Source organism: Alligator mississippiensis, chromosome 6 (assembly GCF_030867095.1).
Source record: "Alligator mississippiensis isolate rAllMis1 chromosome 6, rAllMis1, whole genome shotgun sequence".
NCBI classification, from domain to species: Eukaryota; Metazoa; Chordata; order Crocodylia; family Alligatoridae; genus Alligator; species Alligator mississippiensis.
Genome location: NC_081829.1, coordinates 6413257 through 6436131, shown reverse-complemented (window position 1 = coordinate 6436131; position 22875 = coordinate 6413257). Strand labels below are relative to the sequence as shown.

Sequence of the window (22875 nt, the reverse complement as noted above, 5' to 3'; positions counted from 1 at the left end):
GCCTGGAAAGCTGCAATCTGGCAGGTTGGGCAGGACAGGGCAGGGCAGGGAAGCATCCAACCCTACTCGGTACCTGGTAGGAGAGATACCACGATCAACAAAGTGGTTTTCCCAGGCAGGAGAGATACTATCTTCTCGGCCTTGAATGGAGGGGAAGTCCTGACCCTTGCATTGCAGGCAGGCCAACCCCTGTGAGACTTTACACATGCCTCCAAATGCAAGGATTTTGGCTACACAGTTTATGGGGATGAGGGATTGCTCTCAGGCTTTTCCCTTAGCTTGCTCCTTCAACCTTTTGGCTAGGGCCAAGCAAGACTAGCGGGTATCTGAACTCCCCAAGCTCCCGGCTTGGGGCTTTTAGGATGCCTGCCACAGATTTGAGAGTATCTGAAGCCCCAGACTGAAGAGTGTGGGAGGGAGGATACTTGCCGGCAAGTTATGCCAAGCAGACTTGAACGATTGAGCTCTGCTTGTTAAAATTTGGAACTTAATTAGGAACTGATTTAGCCCTAAAATGAAATTTTACAGAAAAAAAAAAGAAGAAAAGACAGCTGGGTTGTCGGGCACTCTTGCACCCCTGCAGACATCAGCGGCTGATGGATGTGCCAGCCGAGCCCGTCGGCCCCCTCCAGGCTGGGCCGCGGTGCTGACGCTGGCAGTTCTCTGGGAAACCCAGCAGAGTCCTCGGAGGGGAAGGCAAAGAACAAGCCCTTGTGACTGAGCCAAGGTTACAAATGAGCTGAGCCTCCCAGGTCTCAGCTGGGGGCACCAGCTGCAAAGCGGCCAGGGAGCAACTGCAGGGGTGGGTGCGGGACCGAGTCCGCATGGCAGCAAGTTTGTGGCCTCAAGGTCGATTCGCTAGAGCCCCGTTAGCTTGGCCCCCGCTGTGCCGAAGAGCCGGGTTGCAGCTGCAAGCCGCAGGGTAGGTGCGCAGCTATGGGGTGCACCCCATGCACCTCTCCTGGCTTTGCTTTGGCAGGGGCACGTGGGTGCACAGCTACGGGGTGCACCCCATGCACCTCTCCTGGCTTTGCTTTGGCAGGGGCGCGTGGGTGCACAGCTATGGGGTGCATGCTGAAATCCCTGCATTTTCTTTTTAACCCTTCCCCATCCACTTTTTGGAAAATAGGCTGTATCTTGATAGGGTTTGCCCTGGCTTCTACCCAAGACCATCTACAGGTGACCCTGGGGCTCGGCCTCAGATCCATGACCCGCTGGGCACAGCTGATCTGGGTTTGGTTTTTGAAGGTCCCCAGCCCTAGACTTAAAAGGTCCAGTTTCTCCCCTGGTCAAGCAGAGCCAGCGTGGCCCGTAGTAATGAACCCAGGGCCGGGGGCCAGCGGCACCTGGAAGAACGGTGGGTTGTGTGTGTGCGGAGGGACAATAGCACAGAGCAGCGAGGTCCATCCGGGGCCTGTGGGCTTGTACAAGCAGAGCAGGGGCCCGGGGCTGGCTGTGGGGCCAAGCAGTTGCTGGTGAGCTGGACTGTGTGGGGTGTTCGTGGGTGCGGGGAAAGGGGGCCGTGCCCAGGAGGCCTTTGGAAAGGGCAAAGCGGTCTTCAGAGCTATCCTGGCTTTCCCCCCGACCCCGCTTCGGGACCTCCCCAGCTCTGCTGCAGCTCCACGTGGCGGAGCTGCAGCCCCCGCGCCCAGCTGGTGCCCGGTGCACCAGGCAGGTGCACACACCAGTGCCCGGTGCTCCTGCTCTGTGCCTCATCCTCCCTTGTCCTGGGCCTGCCGGGTCTGTCGGCACCCTGGTAACTTCTCCATCCCAGTGGAAGTTTCCAGGGAGAGCTTGGCCCCTTGCATGGGCCCAGGGCTGGTGACCCATACTGCTCTCAAACCTCCTGATGCTCCCTAAGCAGCTTAAGTGCTCCCAAAGCCTGGGCTTGTTTTTCCGCCGGGCTTTGGATGCTAATTCCTAGCAGGTGACTTGGTTCATGGAAAGTTTCTTTTCCAGTACCGTTGCCCTTCCCTCTGCCGCTGGCTTCACATGACCAGCTTCTTGACGCTAATCCCACCGCAGGATTAGAGGGCCGGGGCAGGGAGGCGTGGAGGGGTCTCCGGAGAGCTAGCGGGAGGGGCTGGGTGAGCAAGGACAGCAAAGGAGACAACCCAGGTGCTGGGGATCCCTTTGGATCCCCCTGCCCTTGACTCTGTCCCAGCGTGGTGCTATTTGGAGCCCATGTGAGCACTTTCCTTCCTCTTCCACCGCAGCTGACAATGTTTCTGGTACCAAGGCAGCCACTTCTGGGGTGTGTCAGGGTGAGTCTGCTTCCCAGGCCCCGTGCCTGCCTCTTCATGAACCCAGCACCACAACCTGCCTTGTGGGCACGAGCCCGTCCCCCAGGGCCTCTTGCAGACGTGCCGCCCCGCGATCCCTGGAGACGGTTGCAAGCGCGTGATCCAGGTCTCCGCACCTCACTCCCGCGGAGTTTTATTTTAGTGACCGACTGTAGCCTAAGTTCAGGCTGCTTCAGACGTTGCCTTTGCGGCTGGTTCGAGGGTGCGAAGCAGCGCGTGGTCTATCAGTTGGCTCCACTGGTGACATCCTAGTCTGCCGGCTGCCCGAGCCGGGCACGGGGCGGCCGCGGCTCCTTCCACGCTCTCCGGGAAAGGGAGGTAACGCTCGGAGACGGTGCTGCTGCCCACTGCAGAGCTGCGCACAGATACCCGGCAGGCTCGGGGCCAGAGGCAGCCCGGGCTTGTATGTGGGGTCTCAGCCGGCTGGCCTGAAGCGAGCACCTCTTGCATTGTACTGTGCAATGCAAGACATCCCGTCACGAGCTGGAGCTGGGCCCCCCTGAGACACCCCGGGCTGAATTGTTCTTAAATGACTTCTGGAACCCTTCTCCTCTCATCGTCATCATCTCGCTGCCCTATGGCCACCCTTCCGCCTCCGTCCCCTCCTGGTTTTATCCCCTCTCAGTGCTGTCTCCCTATGCTGTTTTTGCTCACAGTCCCTTTGCCTTCCTTTCCTTGTCTCCCACCCTGCCAAAACAGGCTGGGATCCCCGGGGAGCTGCTGGGGTCTCTCTGAGATCCTGGCCTCTGCTGGAATCGGCCTGAGACCTCTCCCATCGGCGGTCATACGGAGAGAGGCCGTGGCCATAGTAGGATTTCTCCCAGCATTCCCGCTTCCCTTCGAGGCCGTTCCTCTGCTCCAGATTTGTTGCTCCTATAAACAATTGATGCCCACTTAGTGCATGTATTAAACAATTAAACTCCTGCCATCCGCCTTCAGGTGCTCCTTAGCCATCTTAAATGGTCCCTTTGTTTGCTGCCCGGGCGCAAGGCCAACAGACTCATTTTGCAGGAGGCTGAGTGGCGAAGTGGGGAGGGCTTTCCCAGTGCAGGCAAGGGCAGCGGGGTCCAAGCTCGGTCTCTGCCGGCCAGGGCTAGAAGTCTCCCAGGCCTGTAGCAGGGTCTGGGGTGAGGGGGGTCTGTGACTTGCTGGACAGTGGACGGGAGCACATGGGGGTCTGTCCTTGGGGGGGATGATCAGTGCCAAAGCTCATCTCGGCTAAACCTGCCTGTGCTGGGAGGAGAGAGCCCAAAGACAAAGATGCTTTTGCTTGCTCAAGTTCATGCAAGAGCTTGATTAACTCCTTCCCGGGCTCTAGGCCATGTCTGCACCGGGTCTGTGATACCTTGGACACGTGCCTTGTCCACCTGCTTCGTGCGTGCTGCGCGCTGGGTCAGTGTCCAGGAGCTCCCGGCAGGGAGGCCCTCGCGAGCACGCCACAGAGGAAGAGCGGTATCGGGGGTGTCGGAAAGCCCCGACACAGGGCTCTTCCAGCAGCCATGGTGCGGGCACATGCAGGCAAGGGTGCATTGCTCTGGGCACGGTCCAACCCAGAGTTGGCATGCCCACAGCAGCTCTGTGACGTGGTCCCCGCAAAGCAGCCGGGGCAGGGCAGGAAAGACGGACCCTTCTGCAGACTGCAAGAGTCCAGCTCTGGATTGGCATGACACGGGGGCACGAGCTCTCCGTGCATCCCGCTTGCCTTCTTCTGTGCCCACGCCTCGGTGCCAGGGACCTCGGCCAGTCCCCGTCCCACCCCTGCCTTGTGCATCCATCCGGTCCGAACTCCTCGGGCTGCCGCGAAGCACGGAGCTGGCAGAGCCGAGCGGCTGCTGCGTTCTCGCCTGCTCTATGCTTCACTGCCTGTGTAATTGCCTGCTAAATTCTGACTGCATAATTTTTATTGCTGAAGAGGCGCGGAGCAGAAAGGATCCAGCCTCAGCCATTTAGGCAAATCTTGCTTTTGCTGCTTAAACTGACCAAATATGGCTGGGATGCCATTTGACCTGGTTTCTAGTTTCCCCAGGCAACTGCGCTCCTCCGAGCCCAGAATTTGGGACAGGGTCACGAGGGAGCGCGGCCGCCCGCTCCAGCGGGGCACTGTCGGCGTGCCCCGAGGTCGGGGCGGGGGGCTCTCGCAGGCGGCTGACCCATTTGCTCAGCCTGCAGGAGGAATAGTTAAATTGGCAGCCTGGGATGGAAACTCTCGGGAGAGAAGAGCCAGGGAGCGGAGACAGAGGCTCTTAAAAGGGGCCCTCCTCCTTTCTGCTGCATTTTCAGCCTGCTCCTTGAGGTCGTGCGGCCCGCGTGGGTCTCGCAGACCGAGCCGCGGTCGGCATCTTCTGGAGGCACAAAACACCCTCCTGCTTGGCCTTTTATGCCCCCTCCTGCTTCTGAAGTGTCCCTCCTAGGCTAGGGACTTAATTGCATAAAAGCTGCGTGGGAAGGAAGGGGCGTTATTAATAATTCAGCGGGAGAAAGCATGTCTCCAGCCCTTGGCCTTGCATTTCTGGGGGACTCCGGGAAGCGAGGGTTACACTCCAGCCACGAGAGCGTGTGCGCATTTGTGCCATGGCAGGGAGGAGGAGGTGATGCAGTGCGTCCTGGCCTTTTCCTCCTCCTCCCAGCTGTAGAAAAGATCTCCCCGCCTGGGTCATTGTCTGGCTAACAGGTCGGTCATAAATCTCTAATCCACAGTTATTTTGTAAGTGCAAAACTTGCAGGGATGAAGCCTGCGGCTGGGCTGGTCCTTGCCACCCACTTCCTCCGGTTTTGGAGGTTGGAACGAGATCGGTCTGGGTGCAAAACCCAGCCCGAGGCAGCCCTGTCCCACAGGCGGTCGCGCTGGGTTGCAGACCTGCGAGGCTGACGTCAGGGGCTGGAAGCAATCGGGTTTGTGCATGCGTGTGCGGGGATGGCGAGGGGTTGAAATGTTCCTCTCGGTGCTTGGCTTTTGGCTCGGTGTCATCGCCGGGGGACTGCAAAAGAGCCGAGTCTGTGGTTCCCGCAGCCCTGGGAAGGTGTCTGCTGCAGCGGACTTCAGCTGCAGGGGCAGCAAGTCGTGCTTGTAGCTGGGGAAGCTGCCCGTTCGGTCCCAGCTGGCTGGGCACGGCACGGCGTCAGCGGTCAGGGTTAGTCACTCAGAACATCGAGTCCAGAAGACTTGGCCAGCTCAGCTGGTGTCTAGCAGGGAGGGAAGGCGAAGGGCAGCTTCTCGCTCAGCAGGGACGGGTGCGATTAGATGGGGTATTATTCACGTGGCGGGGGAGGAAGAGGCAAAGGGGCCTGGTCCCTTCCAGTCCCACCTCTAGCCCCTCGCCAGCAGGTGTGATGTGGGTTGGAGTCAGGACACAGCACCAAGTGCTCCAGGTGGGTGGAGCTGGGCGACTGCAAGCTCAGCCCTGATGCCCATCCTGCCACAGGCTCCTGGTGCGACCTTCAGCCTTCGTGCCTCAGTTTCCCCTGCCCGTTAAATGGGAGAGCGGGAATGACACTGATTCATCTCCGGAGGTGGAGGTGCATAGGATTGGTGCCATAGCCCCTGGGTTGTACCTGGCCGGTGTGTGGAGCTGTGTCTGTCTGGGCTCCCCTCCTTTCCGCCTGCTCCGGGCTCCTTTATTTCTGCATTAGGAAGCCTGATTGCACCCTGCCGTGCTGGCTTGCCATAGCCCTTTCCCCTCTCTGCCAGATCGAGCCCAGTCCGTCTATGTCCGCATGCGGAGCCTTCTTCCCCGTCAGCGGCTGGGTGTCTCTGATTTCCACGCGCAGGGAGCCACGGCCTCCCCCCACCACCCCTTGCGGTCTCTCTGAACCCTCTTCTCTTTTTGCAGCTTCTTGGGCTGCTTTCAGCCGCTGTGGGGCCAGGCTGGGTCTCATGTTCTGCTGACAGGCTGGGAAAGAGGGGAGTCAAGACTCTGTCTTTCTTCCTTCGACCTCTGCAGTCATTAGGCAGGTCAGCAAAAAAAAAACAACCCCCCCCCCCCCAACTCCCCCCAGCAAGGCAGAGGGGCTGCATCTTGGTCCCGAAGCAGTGGCGAGAGCTTCTGGAAATGGGAGGCTGGAGTCGGTCCCTGATGCAGCCGCTGTTGGCACCTACAAGATTTCACCCCACTTGCAAACCTGGTACGTCATGCCCAGGCAAAGCAAACCGCATCGTTCAGTCTGGCCCGTTGCTTGGGCTTTACCTCTGCGTAACTGCCCTCTCCGAGTAGCTCAAGTTGATGCAGCTGCACTTGGCATGAGTTTGTCTTTTGAAGGAGGCCGGTGGGGTTGGCCAGGAGAGGCTCTGGAGCCTTTAGGGTAGGCAGGTTTTGCCCGCAGATGGTTTCTGCCATGCCCCAGTCCAGCCCCTGTGATGGGCGAGACCGGCCTGATGGTGCTTGTAGCTCTGGCAGTGTCTAGCGCTGCCCTGCTGTCCTTTCTGTTCCCCGCTTGTCGCTGGCAAAGTTCAAGCTTGCAGGGCTCCTCACGTGGCCTCCATGTCCTGCTGTGAGCCCTCTGCACTGGGATGGTCTTTGGGGTAAACCAGCAGTACCCGGGCAGCACAAAATGGGAGGGTCAGGCCCCCACGGTGCTGCAAATGAGGTCTAAAGGCAAAACCCAGCGGCCTTCTCATTTGGATCGCCTCCTCCTCGGGACCTGCCAGGGAGGTGAGGAGCAGTGGCCCTTAATTGGCACGCGGTGCCCATCACCGCTGGCTGGCCTGGTACCCACCCCCCAGCTGCTCTCCCTCCAATGCTCCTCCAGTGCTAACCCATCCCCTGGCTCCCCGGGCATCTCGCCCAAAACCCCCGGGGCTGGGGCCAACCCCGGCCCCGGGCGGGACAGCCAGGCTGCTGCTGAGACAGCAAAGGTGGGCACCTTCAGGGCAAGAAGCCCCTGGCTGGCTGGGAAAAGATGCGTGGGTTTGATTTCAGGCCCCAGAGGACTCCCGTTACCGCTGATTCGGCTTTAATGCTCCAGTCAGCAGCAAAAGGAGAAGAGAAACGCGACAAAGACTCAATGTCAGTCAGGGAGCGGGCGCCCCCGCCTCCCCCCCGTGGCGCAGGGGCTGGGACTGGCCCCCTCCCCCCCGCACTATCTTTAGCAGCCTGATTGATTCGCCGCGGCGGGGCTTTATTTTGTCGGGGAAGCTGTTATCAGAGCCGTTCGCCCGAGGTGGGGGCAGGCGCCGGGGTCCGATGGTTCAGGACGGGAGCTCTGAGCCTGGACAGCACGCGCCCCCCATCACTCTGGTCTCTGCTGGTGTCCCGCAGCAGCCTCCAGGCACCACGGCAGCGCCTGGGACCCTGTCCCAAAGCCCTCGTGGTCTCGGGTGCTGCGTAGCCTCAGTTTCCCTCCTCCCTCCAGAGTCCCGTGGGGGTGCGGTGTGATGGGGGCCTTTGAATGGCACGATGGTGGCATGTGGCTAGTGGGGCCCTTGTCCGGCTAGTCTGTGTTAGGCTGATGCTGGGGCTGGATGCCCAGCCTGCTTCTGCAGGGTTTGTGCCACCTCCTGGCCCAGCCTGACGTGACAGCTGAGCACAGAGCCCCGCCGGCCCTAGCAGTTAGGATGAGTGGATGGCTTGGAGGGGTCCTGACTGCTTTTGGGGACCCTGGCCCATTGAGGGGCTCGGGAGCGGTGTGCACAATGGGGCCTGCCATGCCTAGAGGCGGGTAGCTTGGACCTGCCCATCCATCTCCCTCCAGCACCCTCAGGTCTGAGTCTCCTGGGCACCAAGAGAGTTCACAGCCGCGTTTCAATCAAGGATTAGCTGCTGTGAGCCCCTTGGAGAGTGCGGCTTCCCACCTGCTGCCCACAAAGTTGCCAGCACCAACTCATTTTAGCAGGCAGGCACTGACCGAGCATCCGGCCCTGGGCATTACGGACCGTGCGAGGAAAGCACCGACAGCCCACGCAAAACCCTCCACCCATCAGCGCCACGCTTCCCAGTCTCCAGGGCTGCTCGCTGCCCTCTCCAGGCACGCGGTGCCCCCCCGTGCGGTTACGCAAGCCCGGCTCCCGTGGATAGATGGCCCTTTGTATGGCATCACGTGAGCCGGTGGCACGAGTGACTTGGCTTTCCCGATTTAGAATCGCTGGATCAGGGGAAAAAGTGTATTTTTGGAGAGTTCCACTTGCCTCGTCTCCGCATTCAACTTTCTTTCTCTCTCTCTCTCTCTCTTTTTTTTTTTCCTTCCTTTCCTTTCCCCTCTCTCCCTTCTTATTTTAAATGGGCCAAAGCCCCTTGTGTTGCAAGAGCATCTCAGGAGCCAACAGGGCACCTGGGCTCCCAGCAGCCCGGGGTGAGCTGCGTGGCCGGACCCCGCCAAGTGCACGGTGCTGAGAGCCAATTCCCCCTGCCGCAGGAGCGGTGAGGGGAGGCCAGGGTGGGTGGGTGGGGTGGGGAGGGGGCAGCTTTTCAAGCCCCATGCGAAACCTCTCCTCAGCCCTGGCTCTGTTTGTTTGTTCTGGGGTTTCTGTCTCTTCCCCTGGTTTCATTAGCGAGGACATTTGCATGGGAACATGCTGCAGGGGCCGCGTAACTAGCCTGTAGGGAATCATCTTGCATTGGCATGGGAGAGTTTAGATCCCGTTAATGCTTCTCTTCCCTTTCTATTATTACTATTAAACATTTCTCTCCAGCGGCGCCCGCGGGCATGGAGGGGAGGAGAGCTGGGGCTTTGCCGCCAGGCATCTCCAGTCCCCATTAGGCACCATCTGATGTGCGCCGGGGAAGGGAAACGGACAAAATAAGGTTAGGGCAGCTCGGCTTGACGCACGGGCTCGACTCGTGTTGTCAGAGAGAGGCGCGGAGGCTGGCCGCTCGCTCCCCGCCTCGACGCTCGGGACACGTGGGGATGTGCTGCTGAGCCGCTCTGTGCCCCTACAAAGGGGCTGGGAGGGCAGGGGTGGGGGGCAGACGGTGTCTCCTCTCCTCCCCGCACCATGTAGGCCATTGAGAAAAATCAGCTGGCATCGGTAAAGAGGGGGCTCTGCTCTTCAGGCTCCCCCCAGTGCACATGGGATCATGGGGCTCCCCTAGCACCCCCTCCTCGGCCTCCCGTGCTCTTTATTCGTGCCTTTAGCTAAGCCTGAGAGCGCAGAGCTGGCGGGGGGAGAGGTTCCTAGAGCTCAGAGGCTGGGGAGGTTTAGGCACCGGGTCCCGGCTGGGGTGCGTGCACCTCTAACACTGGTAGGGGTGGCATATTGGGCACCAGGACCCCGGAGCCAGAGAGGAGCTTTCTGACCTCCCTGCCCAGAGCCAGGCTTGCTTGCTCTCTCTTTCTCCGTCTCATCCCTTTTTAAAACCTGCTGTCTGACTCGCCTCCAAGAGCCGTAACTCAAGGCAATAAACCCCGTCTTAAATCTGCCTTTCCCAGAGAGGAAAAGTGCCCCGTGCCTTCTAGGAGCCTGGCAGTGCCACGCGACTTACAGGCGCGGTGGGGACGGGGTGGGATTTATCACCGGAGGCTGCGCTCACCTTCGTGCCCTTCTGGAAGAGTCTCCTGAAGCCAAGTCAGGAACCGAGAGGAGGGATATTACTCCCCACTGGGGCTGCATCACCCCTTCCCTAGGTCGGTGCTTTGAAAACCCGCTGGAGTTTTCCACTTGGGTTGCTGCCTGTCTTACAATCGGTGGGGCTGTCTGTGCAGGGGAGAGGGGCGCGATTGAATCCCAGCGCTTCGGGATGCGGCTGTGGCTGGACCCGGTTGGGCATCGAGCGGTTACTGGGGGGGGAGAGAACTAAAAAAGTTTTTCTGTGCAGTTTGCTCAACCTCTTTAAACTCCAGCCCCCCACCTCCAGAAGATGCCAGCTCTTCGCTTGCACTCGTTTCTCGACTACGGAAAAATAACAAAGCAATTCTTCTCTCGCAAAGACCTCAGACCGCAGCAGTCCAAACGCTGTGCTGTGTGGCACCCTGGGTGGAAACCACAGGCTTGAGGCCTGGCTGAGTCCCAGACGGGTGCTGGAGAAGAGCGAGGGTTTGGGGAGGGCGGGCGCCTGGTGCTGTGAACCTGTGCTGAGCGCGGTGGTTGTCTGCAAGGAGCAGTGTCTGCAAACGCAGAGGCCAGGGCTGTCGTTCCCTTGGCTTGTGAAGCCTGCGGGTAACTTCCCTGAGGGCCAGGAGGGCCTTGGAGATCTTGCAGGGAAAGCGGCTGGAGGAGGAGGTCAGACAGGGCTGCAGCCAGTTCAGCTTCCCCCATGCTCACCCCATTTTCACCCTGACTGCCCTGCCCTGCCCGGCTCTATTGCTTGCCCAGTGCCGGAGTTGAGGAGCGTGTTGCAGCCGCGTTCCCACGGGCCTCCCAGGGGGACGTTGCCCATGCTCCTCGTTATTAAATATTGAAAGCTCTGGCCTAGCTCAGAGAGTTCTCCAAAGCCAGAGGATCACGGGCTGGTTTAATTTCCATGCCTGCGCTCAGCACTTTCTGCAGCAGCTGCCGGGAGCAGCGAGCGCGGCGCTGCCTCGGCTGTTCACATCGGGCTGTCCTAGGAGCGGGCGCGGAGGGGCACCGCGGACCCTCCTGCAAGGAGCTTGGAGCCCCGGGGATCGGTGTCTCTTGTGCCCATCAGCCGACCTGAGCTTACAGCTGGGAGTCAAGTCTAGCAACACTCGGGACTCCTGGGTTCGCTTCCCAGGTTTGGGAACGGCACAGGACTTAGAGAAAGGGGCTGGGAGTTTGGACGCCTGGGTTTTTTCCCCAGATCTGGGGAAGGAGCGATTGTGGTTGTGAGGGTTAGAACAAGAGCTTGTTTTTGGGGCTTAGGGGCAACCTCTCCCTTCTGCAGACACTGCCCTTCTGCCTCCCCGGGCAGGCTGTGAGGTTGAGGTCTGGAGCAAGGCGCCCCTGGCTGGAGCGCTGGGCTTCAGGGAAGCAACCAGAGACTCTCCTTGCATCGCTCAGGCCGTTCTGCCTAGACCTCCGAGGAAACTACAGAGAAAGCAAAAGCTCGGGTGCGTCGCCAGGGCGGAGAAACCACAGGCTTGTGCCGCTTTGATTCTCAAGCTCATGCTGCATTTCTGGCCCTCCCATGGCTGGCAGGCGGTGAAAAACCAGGGACCTCGACACTGATAACGGGTCTGAATGTGGCCCCCGAGCCAGGTTTCCCTACCCATGTTGGCCAAAGCATGGCTCCCTGGTGGCAACGGTAATAGGTGTGTGTTAATTAAATACAGTGCTTCCCACTAGAAGGGGAGAAGTGGCAATAGGATAGGGAAGTGTTGCTGGGATGGGAGTGCTGGGGCTGTGGGACCAGGGCCTTGGGGCGTAGCGGGGGCAAATTCCACCCTCTGATGCTCCCAGGGACAGTTTCATGCGGGGAGGATGGCATGACCCCCATCTAAAAAGATCTGGGGGTCGTCATCCAGTTGGTGGCGAAGACCTCCCTCACCCAACCCCTCCAGGCTCCTCAGAAATGGCTTCACTGGACCGCTTATTAAAGCACCTGTCTTTAATGCTGCAATGCCAGCAAGCTGTGCCGTGTCTGGGAAGCTCCATAAGGAGTGAATATCAGGCATCTGCGGGAAGGGACACTGTCTTTTCTAATGAGTCATTTGAGAGGAAGTGAGCGGGGATGGTTGGTAATGGGCTTTAAGGCTTTTCGCTGCTGGGTCCTCAGGTGGGCAGCAAGAGAAAGGCCATGCCTTGTGCCAGGTCCTAGTCCCAACCCGCCCTCAACTCGAGCTCGGTGGGCTTGTCCCGTCCCTGTGATCCACGCAGAATGATCAAGGGAAAAAGTCCGGCTGGACCCAGACATGGAGAGTCTTTGCTGCCCAGCAGCATGCTGGCAACATCTGCTAGGTGGTGCCCCCTTCCTGAGCCATCTCGCGGGCTCTCTCTTAGCCCTCCTGAAACAAGAAAACTCCAACCTCTCCCCATATGACCGACCATCGCGGCTCCCTCTCCCGCCACCCCGGGCACTCGGGCACTTCGCAGTTCCTGGTCGGTGCCCGCTGGCTCGGGTGCTCCTGCACTTCTTTCTGCTGCCATCTAGGGGTGCCGGTTGGCCACTGCAGCACCAGCCCACTTCCAAAATAGTGGGATGGTGTTTGACTCAGACATGAGCAAGTTTCACTCCGGACCTTGTTGAACCCCACTGAAGACACAGGGTTGCGAAGCGTCCTAGGGGCCCATTCCCGGTTTATCTGTGGCAGATGTAACATCCTCCTGCTCAAGTGATTGTGATATCAGTCTATCGCAGTCGTATCCAGGAGCACCAGTCGCGGACATAATGCTGGTGTCTGTCCCTGGAGCTTTTCGTGTAGGTGTCCCGCCATTTGGAGTTGGACTGCCACCCTCCCAAACCTGAAAGGAAGAGGCAAAGCTGCGATTGTCCTCTTCCCAATTCTTTGTTAAGCCTGTCCCTTTCTCCTTGCTGAGTGGGGCACGGGTAGCTCTGGAGCTTACACTGGACAGCCTTGTTCCAGCATCTCATTTCTGGGAGAGAAAGGGCAGGTAAGCTGCCCTATGTCGGAGATGAAAAGGCAGAAGGCAAAGCCCTCTTGATCTCTGTGGTGCCAGTCATATCAAGGCAGGACAAAGTGGTGTGGTCATTTTGATTATTGTGCCATGGCTTTTGCCCCTGCTGTTCTCCAAAGGCTGTGCTGTTAGCAGCGGTCACTCTTACTGTTCAATGCTAGCAGTTAAAGAGAGGGTCAGCTCTCCTTGATCTAATTCAGGGGTTCCCCTCAGCCCTTGATCTTGCATCCAACTGGATTTTGGTAACATGCGGTTGCTTGTACCAGCTGGGCATTCACCTTGCAGGTATCTCATGAGGTTGGATTTGACAAGATGGGGCTGTTTGTACTCTGCCTTTATGGTCAGACTACCCCTTCCTTCTCCATGTCCACTCTCCTTCCCATCACAAATGACCAGTTGTTGCAGAGTGAACTTTTAAGCAGTCCAAGGTTTGGCTGTTTCTGATGCTGGGGAGTTGTCACCTACTGTAGGCACAGTGGTGGGGGGGTCTCCTAGGTGCATGGCAGGGCTCGGGTGGACAGGTGCCTTGTAGGAAGGCACGGATGAATCAAAGTCTGCTAATCTTTTTGGTTTATTTGCCGTTTCAGATTCGTCCTTGTGTTCAGTTGTTTGGTGCTGTCCGTCTTCTCTACCATCCAGGAGCATCAGAAATTCGCCAACGAATGCCTGTTCATCTTGGTAAGTTCATTAGAGATATGTCCGTATCTTCCATTTGCCCAAGTAGAACGTGATTCCCCCCCCCGGTTAGACCCAGAGCCAGGACAACCTGGGGAAGTCTCCAGCATCAAAGTCAAAGTCCTACTCAGAGAAATCCAGTAAAGGCCCATGAATTAAGAACTGAGGCATTCTCTGAAATGGGTATTGTTGTGCAGAAGGGGCACTTATATCTTGTCTGCATGCACAGATACACACACGCTCGGCGAACACACACATTCTCACACACGCGGTAGGCAGACCAGCTTAACTGAAGACATGGTGCTCAATCTCTACCCCTTAAGTGTGGATGCCCTTCCAAGATCACTTGGCTTTTAACTGTTAGTTTAGCTCATTTAGCTGTTATAAATGACAGCTGAAGTGCCTGGATGACTTGGACAGAGAAGCCAGGTGTCCCAATCCTCCAAGCTCCTTAAGGGTAACCATTAAGTCATGCTGCCTTTGCTCTTGCTGCTGGGCTTTGCTTGGAGGACGGCCTCGATGACCGTCATGTTTCTTGCAAGGATCTCCCTTGAGATCTCTTTGGTGGGGCTGGTGTAAGGCACCTGTTGTCGACTTGCACTTATTCTAGATGGCAAAAAAAAAGGCAAGAAAACACCCAACTGGAAAAGGGAGGGAGAAAAAAAAAATCTAAAAAAAGCCACTTTCCCCCAAACTGTCAGAAACAGCTGACACTGGATTTCTCCCAACAGTGATGGAGACTAAATCGGGAAGGTCCTCGTGACTTTCCCACGAGTAAGCAAAAGGGGGGCTTGTGTGTGAAAGGTAGGAGGAGAGGTGGTACAATGCTGACGGTGGAGGAAAATTACCCATATATATTTAAAGTTGGCTCAGGTGGGAGGGGATGGGTGCCATTCAGATGAGGCTCCTGGTTCAGGGATCCCAGCTCATCTTTTTGACTTTCCCATTGAAGGAGAAGGCATTGGGAAGTTTTCTTAGCAGTTTGTCATTGGATCTCCAGGCACGTGGAGATCTGGGCCACCAAAGCCCATGAGAGCCGTTTGCAGGAGAGGCGGCTGCCTGGTTGGAAAGGCATGTGTGAAACAACCGCGCCTGCTCTTGCCTACGTTGGCACGTGCTTTCCCGTCTCAGCTGCGTGGATGGTAGCAATGATAGCGCTGCTCCGATAAACAGGGTGCTGGTATTTTTACCCCCTGTGTCATCCAGACCTGCTCTGAGCCAGGTGAGATGGTGCAGGAGCCTGCTGCTGCCCTACACCAGCCTTCTCCCACCCACCGCTGCTGGGGCTACATGCTTCCTACAGGCAATGGCAGCATGGGCATTTTGCAGCCCCTTCTCAGCGATGTGCAAGCCTCGAACCAGGCAGATTCTGGCATCTGGATACTGGAGCACAGTCCTTAGGTTTGGTCACCTTGGATTGTCCAAATAGATGCACGCATGGCAGGGAGAGAGACCTGAACCTGGAAGGTCTCTGCTCTGTTTAAAGTGAGAGCATGGATGAGCCCGTGTTTCTGACATGAGAGCAAAGCCCACGTTTCTGTTGGCCACCTGTAGAGGCAGGTCTGGGTGGCACAACACCATGCCTTCAGTTAAGTCAGTTCACCTAGTGTGCGTGTGCATGTGCACGTGTGTGTTCGTCTAGTGGTGTGTCTCTGTGTATACAGACAAGATACAAGTGCCCCTTCTGCACAACAATGCCTGTTTCAGAGAATGCCTCAGTTTTCAATTCATGGACCTTTTAGTGGGTGTCACATCCTCTTCTGCTCTAGAGAGGGAGAGGCTGTTCCTGCTCCTTCTTTGCCTTGTCTGCATGAGTCCTGGGGAGAACCACCCCCTCTCCAGCTGTCCCTGCCCCAACGAGGGTCCCAGGAGTGTCCCAGCTAGGATTGCCTTGAAAGCGGCACAGCGGTGGGCCGCGAGCACCCATGCGCTCCTTCCTCCTCCCTGGGAGTGCTGGCTGCAGGTGTCTCAGCCCAGCCCAGTGCAAAGAGGGATCAATTATTTACGGGAGGGACTTTATATTTAGAAGGCAGGTGCCCAAGCCTCCCTGCCCTCTGTGGGCTCCTGTTTCCGGCTGCTGTGTCTGTGGACGTGTGTCTGCTCAACGGGGGTTACCCGGGCCCCGTTCAGGGAGCTGCACGGAAACGAGAACCTGGCCGACGCTTGACACTCGAGTCAAGTGGCGAGGGCTGTTTCCAGCTGCCCTGCTCGCTCCACTCTCCAAAGCACTTGACTTGCTTCTCCTCCTCTCCCCTGCCAGGAGTTCGTCATGATTGTGGTGTTCGGCATGGAGTACTTCATCCGTATCTGGGCGGCCGGCTGCTGCTGCCGCTACCGGGGCTGGCAGGGCCGCTTCCGCTTCGCCAGGAAACCCTTCTGCGTCATAGGTACGCGTGGGAGAGGCTGGCGCAGGCTCCCTCTGCACTTCTCTGGGGGGCACTTGCTGTCCCCTGGTTATCAGAGACACCAGGCTTCAATCGGCCAGGCCCACGCTCTTGTGGGCAGCCTCAATGCCACGGTGACGGGCATATTCAGAGCGCCGGGCAGATGGAGAGTCTCCTCGTGCCCTCATCTCCTTGCCACCTTGCGAGGGAGGACAAAAGGGAATGAGGTCAGGGTGGGGTATATGGCCAGGGTACCTCCAGGCAGGGGGAGTTTTGCAGTGGGGGGGCACCCAGGTTGGCTGTAGCAGGTCCTCCTAATGCAAGCGTTTCCACCCTGGCTGTGCTGGTGGGTGAGGTCTGGGGACAGCCCTTTCCCTGGTTGTTCTGCTCATCTCCTCTGGAGTCCTTCAGGAGCCAGGCGCTGGCCTCCTTGGGAGAATGTGGCCCAGAGCCAGGCCGAGGTTTTTGATTTGGGCTCGAGGAGTGGCTTTGGGAAGGGGCCTTTGTGGACATTTGGGGGCAACCCCACTGCAGGGCTTGTTTGCCCTGCTGGTGTCTGCGGCTGTGGTCAATGCCGTTGGAGGGACACGGGTCCCGTCAGGGTGGAGACAGGGTTGATGCCTCTGAGGTCCCCTTTGCAAGCAGAGCATGGTCAGGGAGGGTGTCCGGGTGGTCAGGGTGTCCTTCACGGCTCCCGGTGCTGTGGATGGAGCCCCTCCAGCAGTGACCACAGAGAGGCATTGATTGCTTCTTGCTGGAGACGGTGGCACAGCCATGGTTGCTGACACCCAGCCATGAAGCAACAAGAGCATGGGGCTGTGTCTGCCCTGTAGCTGGGATGGCTGTGGCGATGCTCCAGATGTACCCAGGGACCCCCCACTTAAGGGTGGGAAGAACCGGGAATGGAGGGTGTTGGGGATTAGCCGAGTTGCAACCTGCTGCCTTTCAGGAGTGGTCCTCAGCTGTGAGCTGGGGAGAGATCCCCACTGCTCCATCCTGCCCCGCTTAGCAAGGAGACCCCCCGAGCAGAAAGGGCGTGTGTCCCCCCGGGGACATGTATATTGGGGACCAGGTCCCAAGGGGCAGAGACTTCATTCCCAGAACCACCAGCCATGCCTTCCTCCCCTGTCCTCACCACCCTGTGCTCCGGGCTACAGACTTCATCGTCTTCATCGCCTCGCTGGCCGTCATCGCCGCCGGCACTCAGGGCAACATCTTCGCCACGTCGGCGCTGCGCAGCATGCGGTTCCTGCAGATCCTGCGCATGGTGCGTATGGACCGCCGTGGCGGCACCTGGAAGCTCCTGGGCTCCGTGGTCTATGCCCACAGTAAGGTGAGTTTGCAGGGCAGGAGACGCGGAGGGTGTCCCAGGATGAAAGGTTGGATCTAGGGCAGGTGCGCAGGGCAGAGCTGCTCCCTTCTTGCCTGTGTCACTCCCTCCTGGCCTGCCCCCAGCCCCATCCCCATGCTTGGGATCCCCACACACAGCATTGACTCATCACCCCTCTGCTTTGCAACCCCCAACCCCCTCACCCCCTCCCCTGTACTGAGCAGACAGATCGGGGCACGCAGCTCTTTCACATCCAGCCTGCAAGCACGATTCTCCTCCCTGTCTTTGAACTCTCCCACTCCCAACCCGAGTTGCTCAGCCCTGCCGGGACAGGGATGCTCTGCAGGGCTCCTAGTGCTTGCATGCTGGAGGAGGCCATCAGGACCCGCTTGGCTTTTGCCCCCCCCCGGCAGGAGCTGATCACAGCCTGGTACATTGGCTTCCTGGTCCTCATCTTCGCCTCCTTCCTCGTCTACCTGGCTGAGAAGGACACCAACGCCGACTTCACCACCTACGCCGACTCCCTCTGGTGGGGTACAGTAAGTTCAGCTTCAGCGGGCCGCTGCCCCAGGGGGGCAGGGACGTGCCTGGAGGGGGGCTGGGCTGGACAAGGGGAGAAGAGCTCCGTCAACGCCCCCATGTTCTCCCTTCTCGCAGATCACGCTGACCACCATCGGCTATGGGGACAAGACCCCCCAGACGTGGCTGGGCAGGGTGCTGGCCGCCTGCTTTGCACTCCTTGGCATCTCCTTCTTCGCCCTCCCAGCTGTGAGTAGTGCTGGGGCTGCTGCTACCCTCTTGGGGCCTCTACGCTCTGATCCAGCAGGAAGCTCAAACATCCCCTATAAAATAAGGGGTCGCGGCCCATGGGGGGAGACCCCGATGGGATCCTGCCTGCAGGGTATCATTGCTCCTCCTTGTGCTTGTCTCTCCTCTCCCTCCCTCCCCAGAGGAGCAGTGGGCTCTGCACCCTGGAGCCCAGCAACCCCCAGCCATTGCAGGGAGGCTGGAATGAGGGTGGCACCACCTGAAACCCGTACCTCCAAGGGGCTGCCAGCTCCCGGGGGCAGCGATGCACCCAGCAGATTGGAGCGATTCCCCATTTGGGGTGGTCGGGACTGAAGCTGGCATTGATGTTCCCCAAGGGCATGGGGGCGGATGTGGCTGCCCGTGAGTTGGCAGGTGGGTTCTGGTCTAGGTCTTCACACTGGCCCCTTCTCCCCACAGGGCATCCTGGGCTCTGGGTTTGCCCTGAAAGTCCAGGAGCAGCATCGGCAGAAGCATTTTGAGAAGAGGAAGATGCCAGCCGCAAACCTGATCCAGGTATTGTACCAACACCTGCCCCTGGCCTGGGTAGCTCCCATCCTCTGCTGCAGCCCCGGGCACTGCATGGCTGTGCCCCTGCTCCCCACTCATCCTGCAGCTGTCCTAGGCTCTCCGTGCCTCTCCCCCCAGCTGTATGGATGTCCTTTCATCCTCCCTGCTATGTCAGTCTGTCACTGGGCTCCCTACGCACAGCTCTCCTGCAGCCCCTAGCCCTGCCTTGCAGAGCTCAGCACATCTGAAACGTGCCCTGCTGAGAGTCTGATGGCACCGCAGCCCCGTGCCAATGCAGCGAGCCCTGGCACATCAGCTCTTTCGTCTGGATCAGCCTCCTCCTGCGGTTGCCACAGAAAGGGAAACTTTAGAAAACCCTCCTTATCTCTTGAGTTCAGAGCCCGGGCACACAAAGAGAGCCCCTGACCCCTTTCCTCTATCTCCCACCGCCAGCCAGTCCACTGGCCCCGCTCTCACTCCTCCCCAGCCTTCTCAATGCGGCCTGGCTTCTCCTGTCATCATATCCCCCACCAAGAAGGAGAGAGGCGGCTGCAGATTCATAGCTCTGGGCTCAGGGCAAGACAAAGGCACCTGCAAGCACATGGCCTGGGAGACAAAGCGCCCGCGGTGACGCACCGCAGCTCCCGTGCTTGCACAATGTGCTCCCCCCCGCGAGCTGGGCCATCGCTGCTGGCAATCAGGATGCAGACAAGAGGCCGTGCGGGCTTTGATAAGGCCTCTCCTATTGTGATCACTCTGTAATCAATGTCCCTGTCCCTTCTTGAAGCCTCAGCAAAAGAACAGACCCAGGAGAACAGCTTGAAGCAGGCAGGGGCTGGGAGGGTGGCGAGCAGATTTCCTCTCCAGCACAGCCAGTGGGGTTTGAACCTGACTTGGCCTTGGGAAACCTCTCGTGAGCCAGGAGTTGCCCCAAAGCAGGATTTGATCAATGCAACCTGGGATCTGAATGAGCCAGAGAGATTTCCAGCCCATGCTGTCCTTTCCCTTGCCCATCTCATCTTTTCAGCCCCTTGGAGCCTCTGGCTGGACGGTCATCCAGAGGACTCTGGGTTGGAGGTCGGTCCTCTCCGATCTGAGCAGGGCTGACTGGTCTGCAGCAGACAGGCTGAGCCCCCCGACCGGCATGCCATAGTTGCCTTGTTGGGGTGTTGGTACATCAGAGCTGCTGCTAGAGATGGGGAGGAGGAACCTCGACAGCATCGTCCTCAAGACTGCGCTGCTCTGAGATGCCCGCAGGCAGACTCCTGCCTGAGACCGTGACTAGGTGCAACGTTGGGTTAGCGGGGGCAAACTCCTGCATGCCCAGCTCTGCCCACGCACCGTAGTCCTGCCCTGTGGTGCTTGCCACTGTCCCGGTCTTGGGAGGGCTCCCTGCTCGGGCTGTGAGGATGCTTGAATCATAGAAAATGAGGGTTGGAAAGGACCTCAGAAAGTCATCTCATCCAACCCCCTGCTCCAAGCAGGGCCATTGCCAACTAGATCATCCCAGCCAAAGCTTTGTCAAGCCGGGTCTTAAAAACCTCCAGGGATGGAGATGTCACCACCTCTCTGGGTAGCCTGTTCCAGTGCTTTACTACCTTCCTCATGAGAGAGTTTTTCCTAATATCTGACCTCAACTTCCCTTTCTGCAACTTGAGCCCATTGCTCCTTGTTCTGCCATCTGCCACCACTAAGACCAGTCCAGCTCCATCCTCTCTGCAATGCCCTGCAGGGAGTTGAAGGCTGCTATTAAATCCCCCTCAGACTCCTATTCTCCAGACTAATAAGCCCAGGTCCCTCAGTCTCTTCTCATAAACCATGTGCCTCAGCCCTCTAACCATTTTCATTGCTCTCTGCTGGACTCTGTCTAACTTGTCCACATCCTTTCTGCAGTGGGGGGCCCAAAATTGGACACAGGACTCCAGGTGTGGCCTCACTAGTGCTGAATAGAGAGGAATAATTAATTCCCTTGATTTGCTGGCAATGCTTCTACCAGTGCAGCCCAGGATGCCACTAGACTTTGGCAACAAGGGCACACTGTTGACTCCTATCCAGGTTATTGTCCACTGTCACCCCCAGGTCCTTTTCTGCAGAGCTGCTCCTTAGCCTCTTGGTCCCATTCCTGCACCGGTGCATGGGATTCTTCCATCCTAAGTGCAGGACTTTGCACTTGTCCTTGCTGAACTTCATGAGATTTCTTTTGGCCCAATCCTCCAATTTGTCCCGGTCATTCTGAATCCTAGCTTGTGCCCCCCCCCGGGCTCTGCATGGTCCAGCCAACATGCCCCATGCCTGCATTAGGGCACACTGGGCACTCCAGCCATGGCTGGTACACCGCTCTTCCCACGCCCCTCCACACTCACAACACCGGTCCCCCTGTGCCCCCAACTGGGCCACCACAGCCAGCCCTTGTGCCACCATGCCACTGACTCTGCAACTTTGAGGTCCCACAGCTAGAGGTGTGCATGTGGGTGCCAAGAGGAAATCTATTGGCAATCCCATGAGCCACCTAATTAACAAACTAGCCCATCGGTGCTGATGCACCCGTCTGCCCCACAGAGCAGCAGTATCTGACCCCCCTACCAGCACTTGCAAACTTTTCTCTCTTCCTTTCAAGTAGCTGAGCTGGGAGACCTTTCCAAGGCCAGTTTCTCCTCCCAGAGGAACTATTCTCATGCCCATTGCCCTGTGAGATGGTCCATCCGACCATCTCATAAATGACAGTATCTGCCCTTGGTTCACTTGGGAGGTAGGGGAGGGTGCTTTCCCAGTGCCAGACAGAGGGAGTTGAGGCACTGACAGTTAAGAGACTTGCCCCAGGTTGCACAGGGAGTCTGTGGCAGGGACTCAGGCCCAAGTGCCAGGCTCCTGCTCTCACCACGGGGTCCCCTTCCCTTAATGGCTCCCATGATGCTGCTTGCTAACAGCCTCGCTCTCTCCGGCACAGGCTGCTTGGCGACTGTACTCGACCGACGCAAGCAGGGCCTACCTGACCGCCACTTGGTGTTACTATGACAGTGTCCTCCCATCCTTCAGGTAGGCAAGGCGCCACGGGGAACAACCACGCGGTGTGGGAGGCGGGTGGCGGAGGGGGACTCGAGGCTCCGCATCCACCAGTGGTGGCTACAGCCACAAATCCAGCCCGCCAGCTCCCGGTCAGAGACCTGCGGTGCGTGTGGGGCTCATGGTCCCTGGACCATCAGCTTGCCGTGGCTCAGCCCTGCCCTCCAGGATGACACGGCCTCTGGCTTCCCGAGCTGGCAGGGCTGGGAGCGCTTCAGCCTCTGGATGGGGCACCCATGCTCGGTGCCGCTCACCCAGCCAGCCTCCTCGTGGCCAGTCCCATCAGATGCCAAGACTGGAGCAGCCTGCCTTGTCCCCGGGAAGCTGTAGCCCTTTCTCTAGATCCATGGAGACTTCCCTTTTGAGTACTGTGGAGTACAGCTTTGAAAGCCACGTCCCGCTCCCTGCCTGGGGAGCCTCAGCGGAGGTCTCTTGCGCTGCAGCTGGCCCCGTCGAGGGCTGGATTGCTTTTGCTGTTCTGGGGTCATCAAAACGGGGGCAGGTGCAGAATGACCCTGCTCTAGTACTGGGGTCGTGGTGTAGAGGGGCAAGACAAGGGCTGTGCTCTGTGTTAACCCCTTCAGCTTATCAGTTCCAGAGCCAGGAGCTTTTCCTTGCACCCCTGGAGCTGGGGGCGAAGGGGTTGCAAGATCAGGTACTGTATCCATGGCTGCAGCTGGGAATCGGAGTGGGGAGATGGTGCTTGTCACCCCTGCGCACCAGTGAGCTGCTGCTGAGGGCTTGCACACACCTGTGCCACAGTGTGTGCCAGAAATCCCTGTACACGTGGGGGTGACCCCTGTGCGCAGGAGCGTGGTGATCCCAGCTGCAGTGCGGCTGGCACCAGGCCTGTTCCCATGTTGAATTATCCCCAGCTAATCCTGGATGCAGCTTGCTCAATACTCTGTGTGCCCATGGCGCACCAGGCCAGTGGCCTGCCCCCTGGCATCCTGGGGTTGAGCTCCCCATGGCTCTGAGCAGTTTCAGGCTCAGGTTTTGGGCAGGATACCATGCACTGTGGGCAGTCTTTGGGGAAGCAGCCTCTAGAGGTTATCCAGGCCTTGGCTCTGGGACTGGGCCACTCCTCTGAGAAACCTTTCAGAGCTTGGTCCACCAGGCATTTGCATGCAAAGCCCAAGAGGTTTAAAAAGGCAAGATTTGCCCAGCAGAGGCACGTAGCATTGCCAGCCTCAGACTGGCAGCAGTCGTCCCACTGAAGCCAGGGAAGTTGCTCCGGGATGAACCAGTCGGACCTGAGCTGAATGCACCTACAACCAGCTGAGATCAGCCTCAGGTTGCCACGAACATTTCCAGGCCTGCTAGCTCCTTTGATTGGCA

At 58.6% G+C, this 22875-nt stretch overlaps 1 protein-coding gene across 2 annotated transcripts in view; it reads left to right on the top strand.

Annotated features, from left to right (window-relative positions):
- Positions 1 to 22875, top strand: part of KCNQ4 (potassium voltage-gated channel subfamily Q member 4) — a 70152-nt gene that overhangs the window by 23040 nt on the left and 24237 nt on the right. For both annotated transcript variants that reach the window (XM_059729593.1, XM_019487835.2), the window contains exons 2-8: positions 13356 to 13446; positions 15704 to 15830; positions 16985 to 17160; positions 17571 to 17696; positions 17815 to 17925; positions 18385 to 18480; positions 21422 to 21510. In XM_059729593.1, the coding sequence (XP_059585576.1) occupies positions 13356 to 13446; positions 15704 to 15830; positions 16985 to 17160; positions 17571 to 17696; positions 17815 to 17925; positions 18385 to 18480; positions 21422 to 21510 (816 nt within the window). The remainder of the gene's footprint in view (positions 1 to 13355; positions 13447 to 15703; positions 15831 to 16984; positions 17161 to 17570; positions 17697 to 17814; positions 17926 to 18384; positions 18481 to 21421; positions 21511 to 22875) is intronic.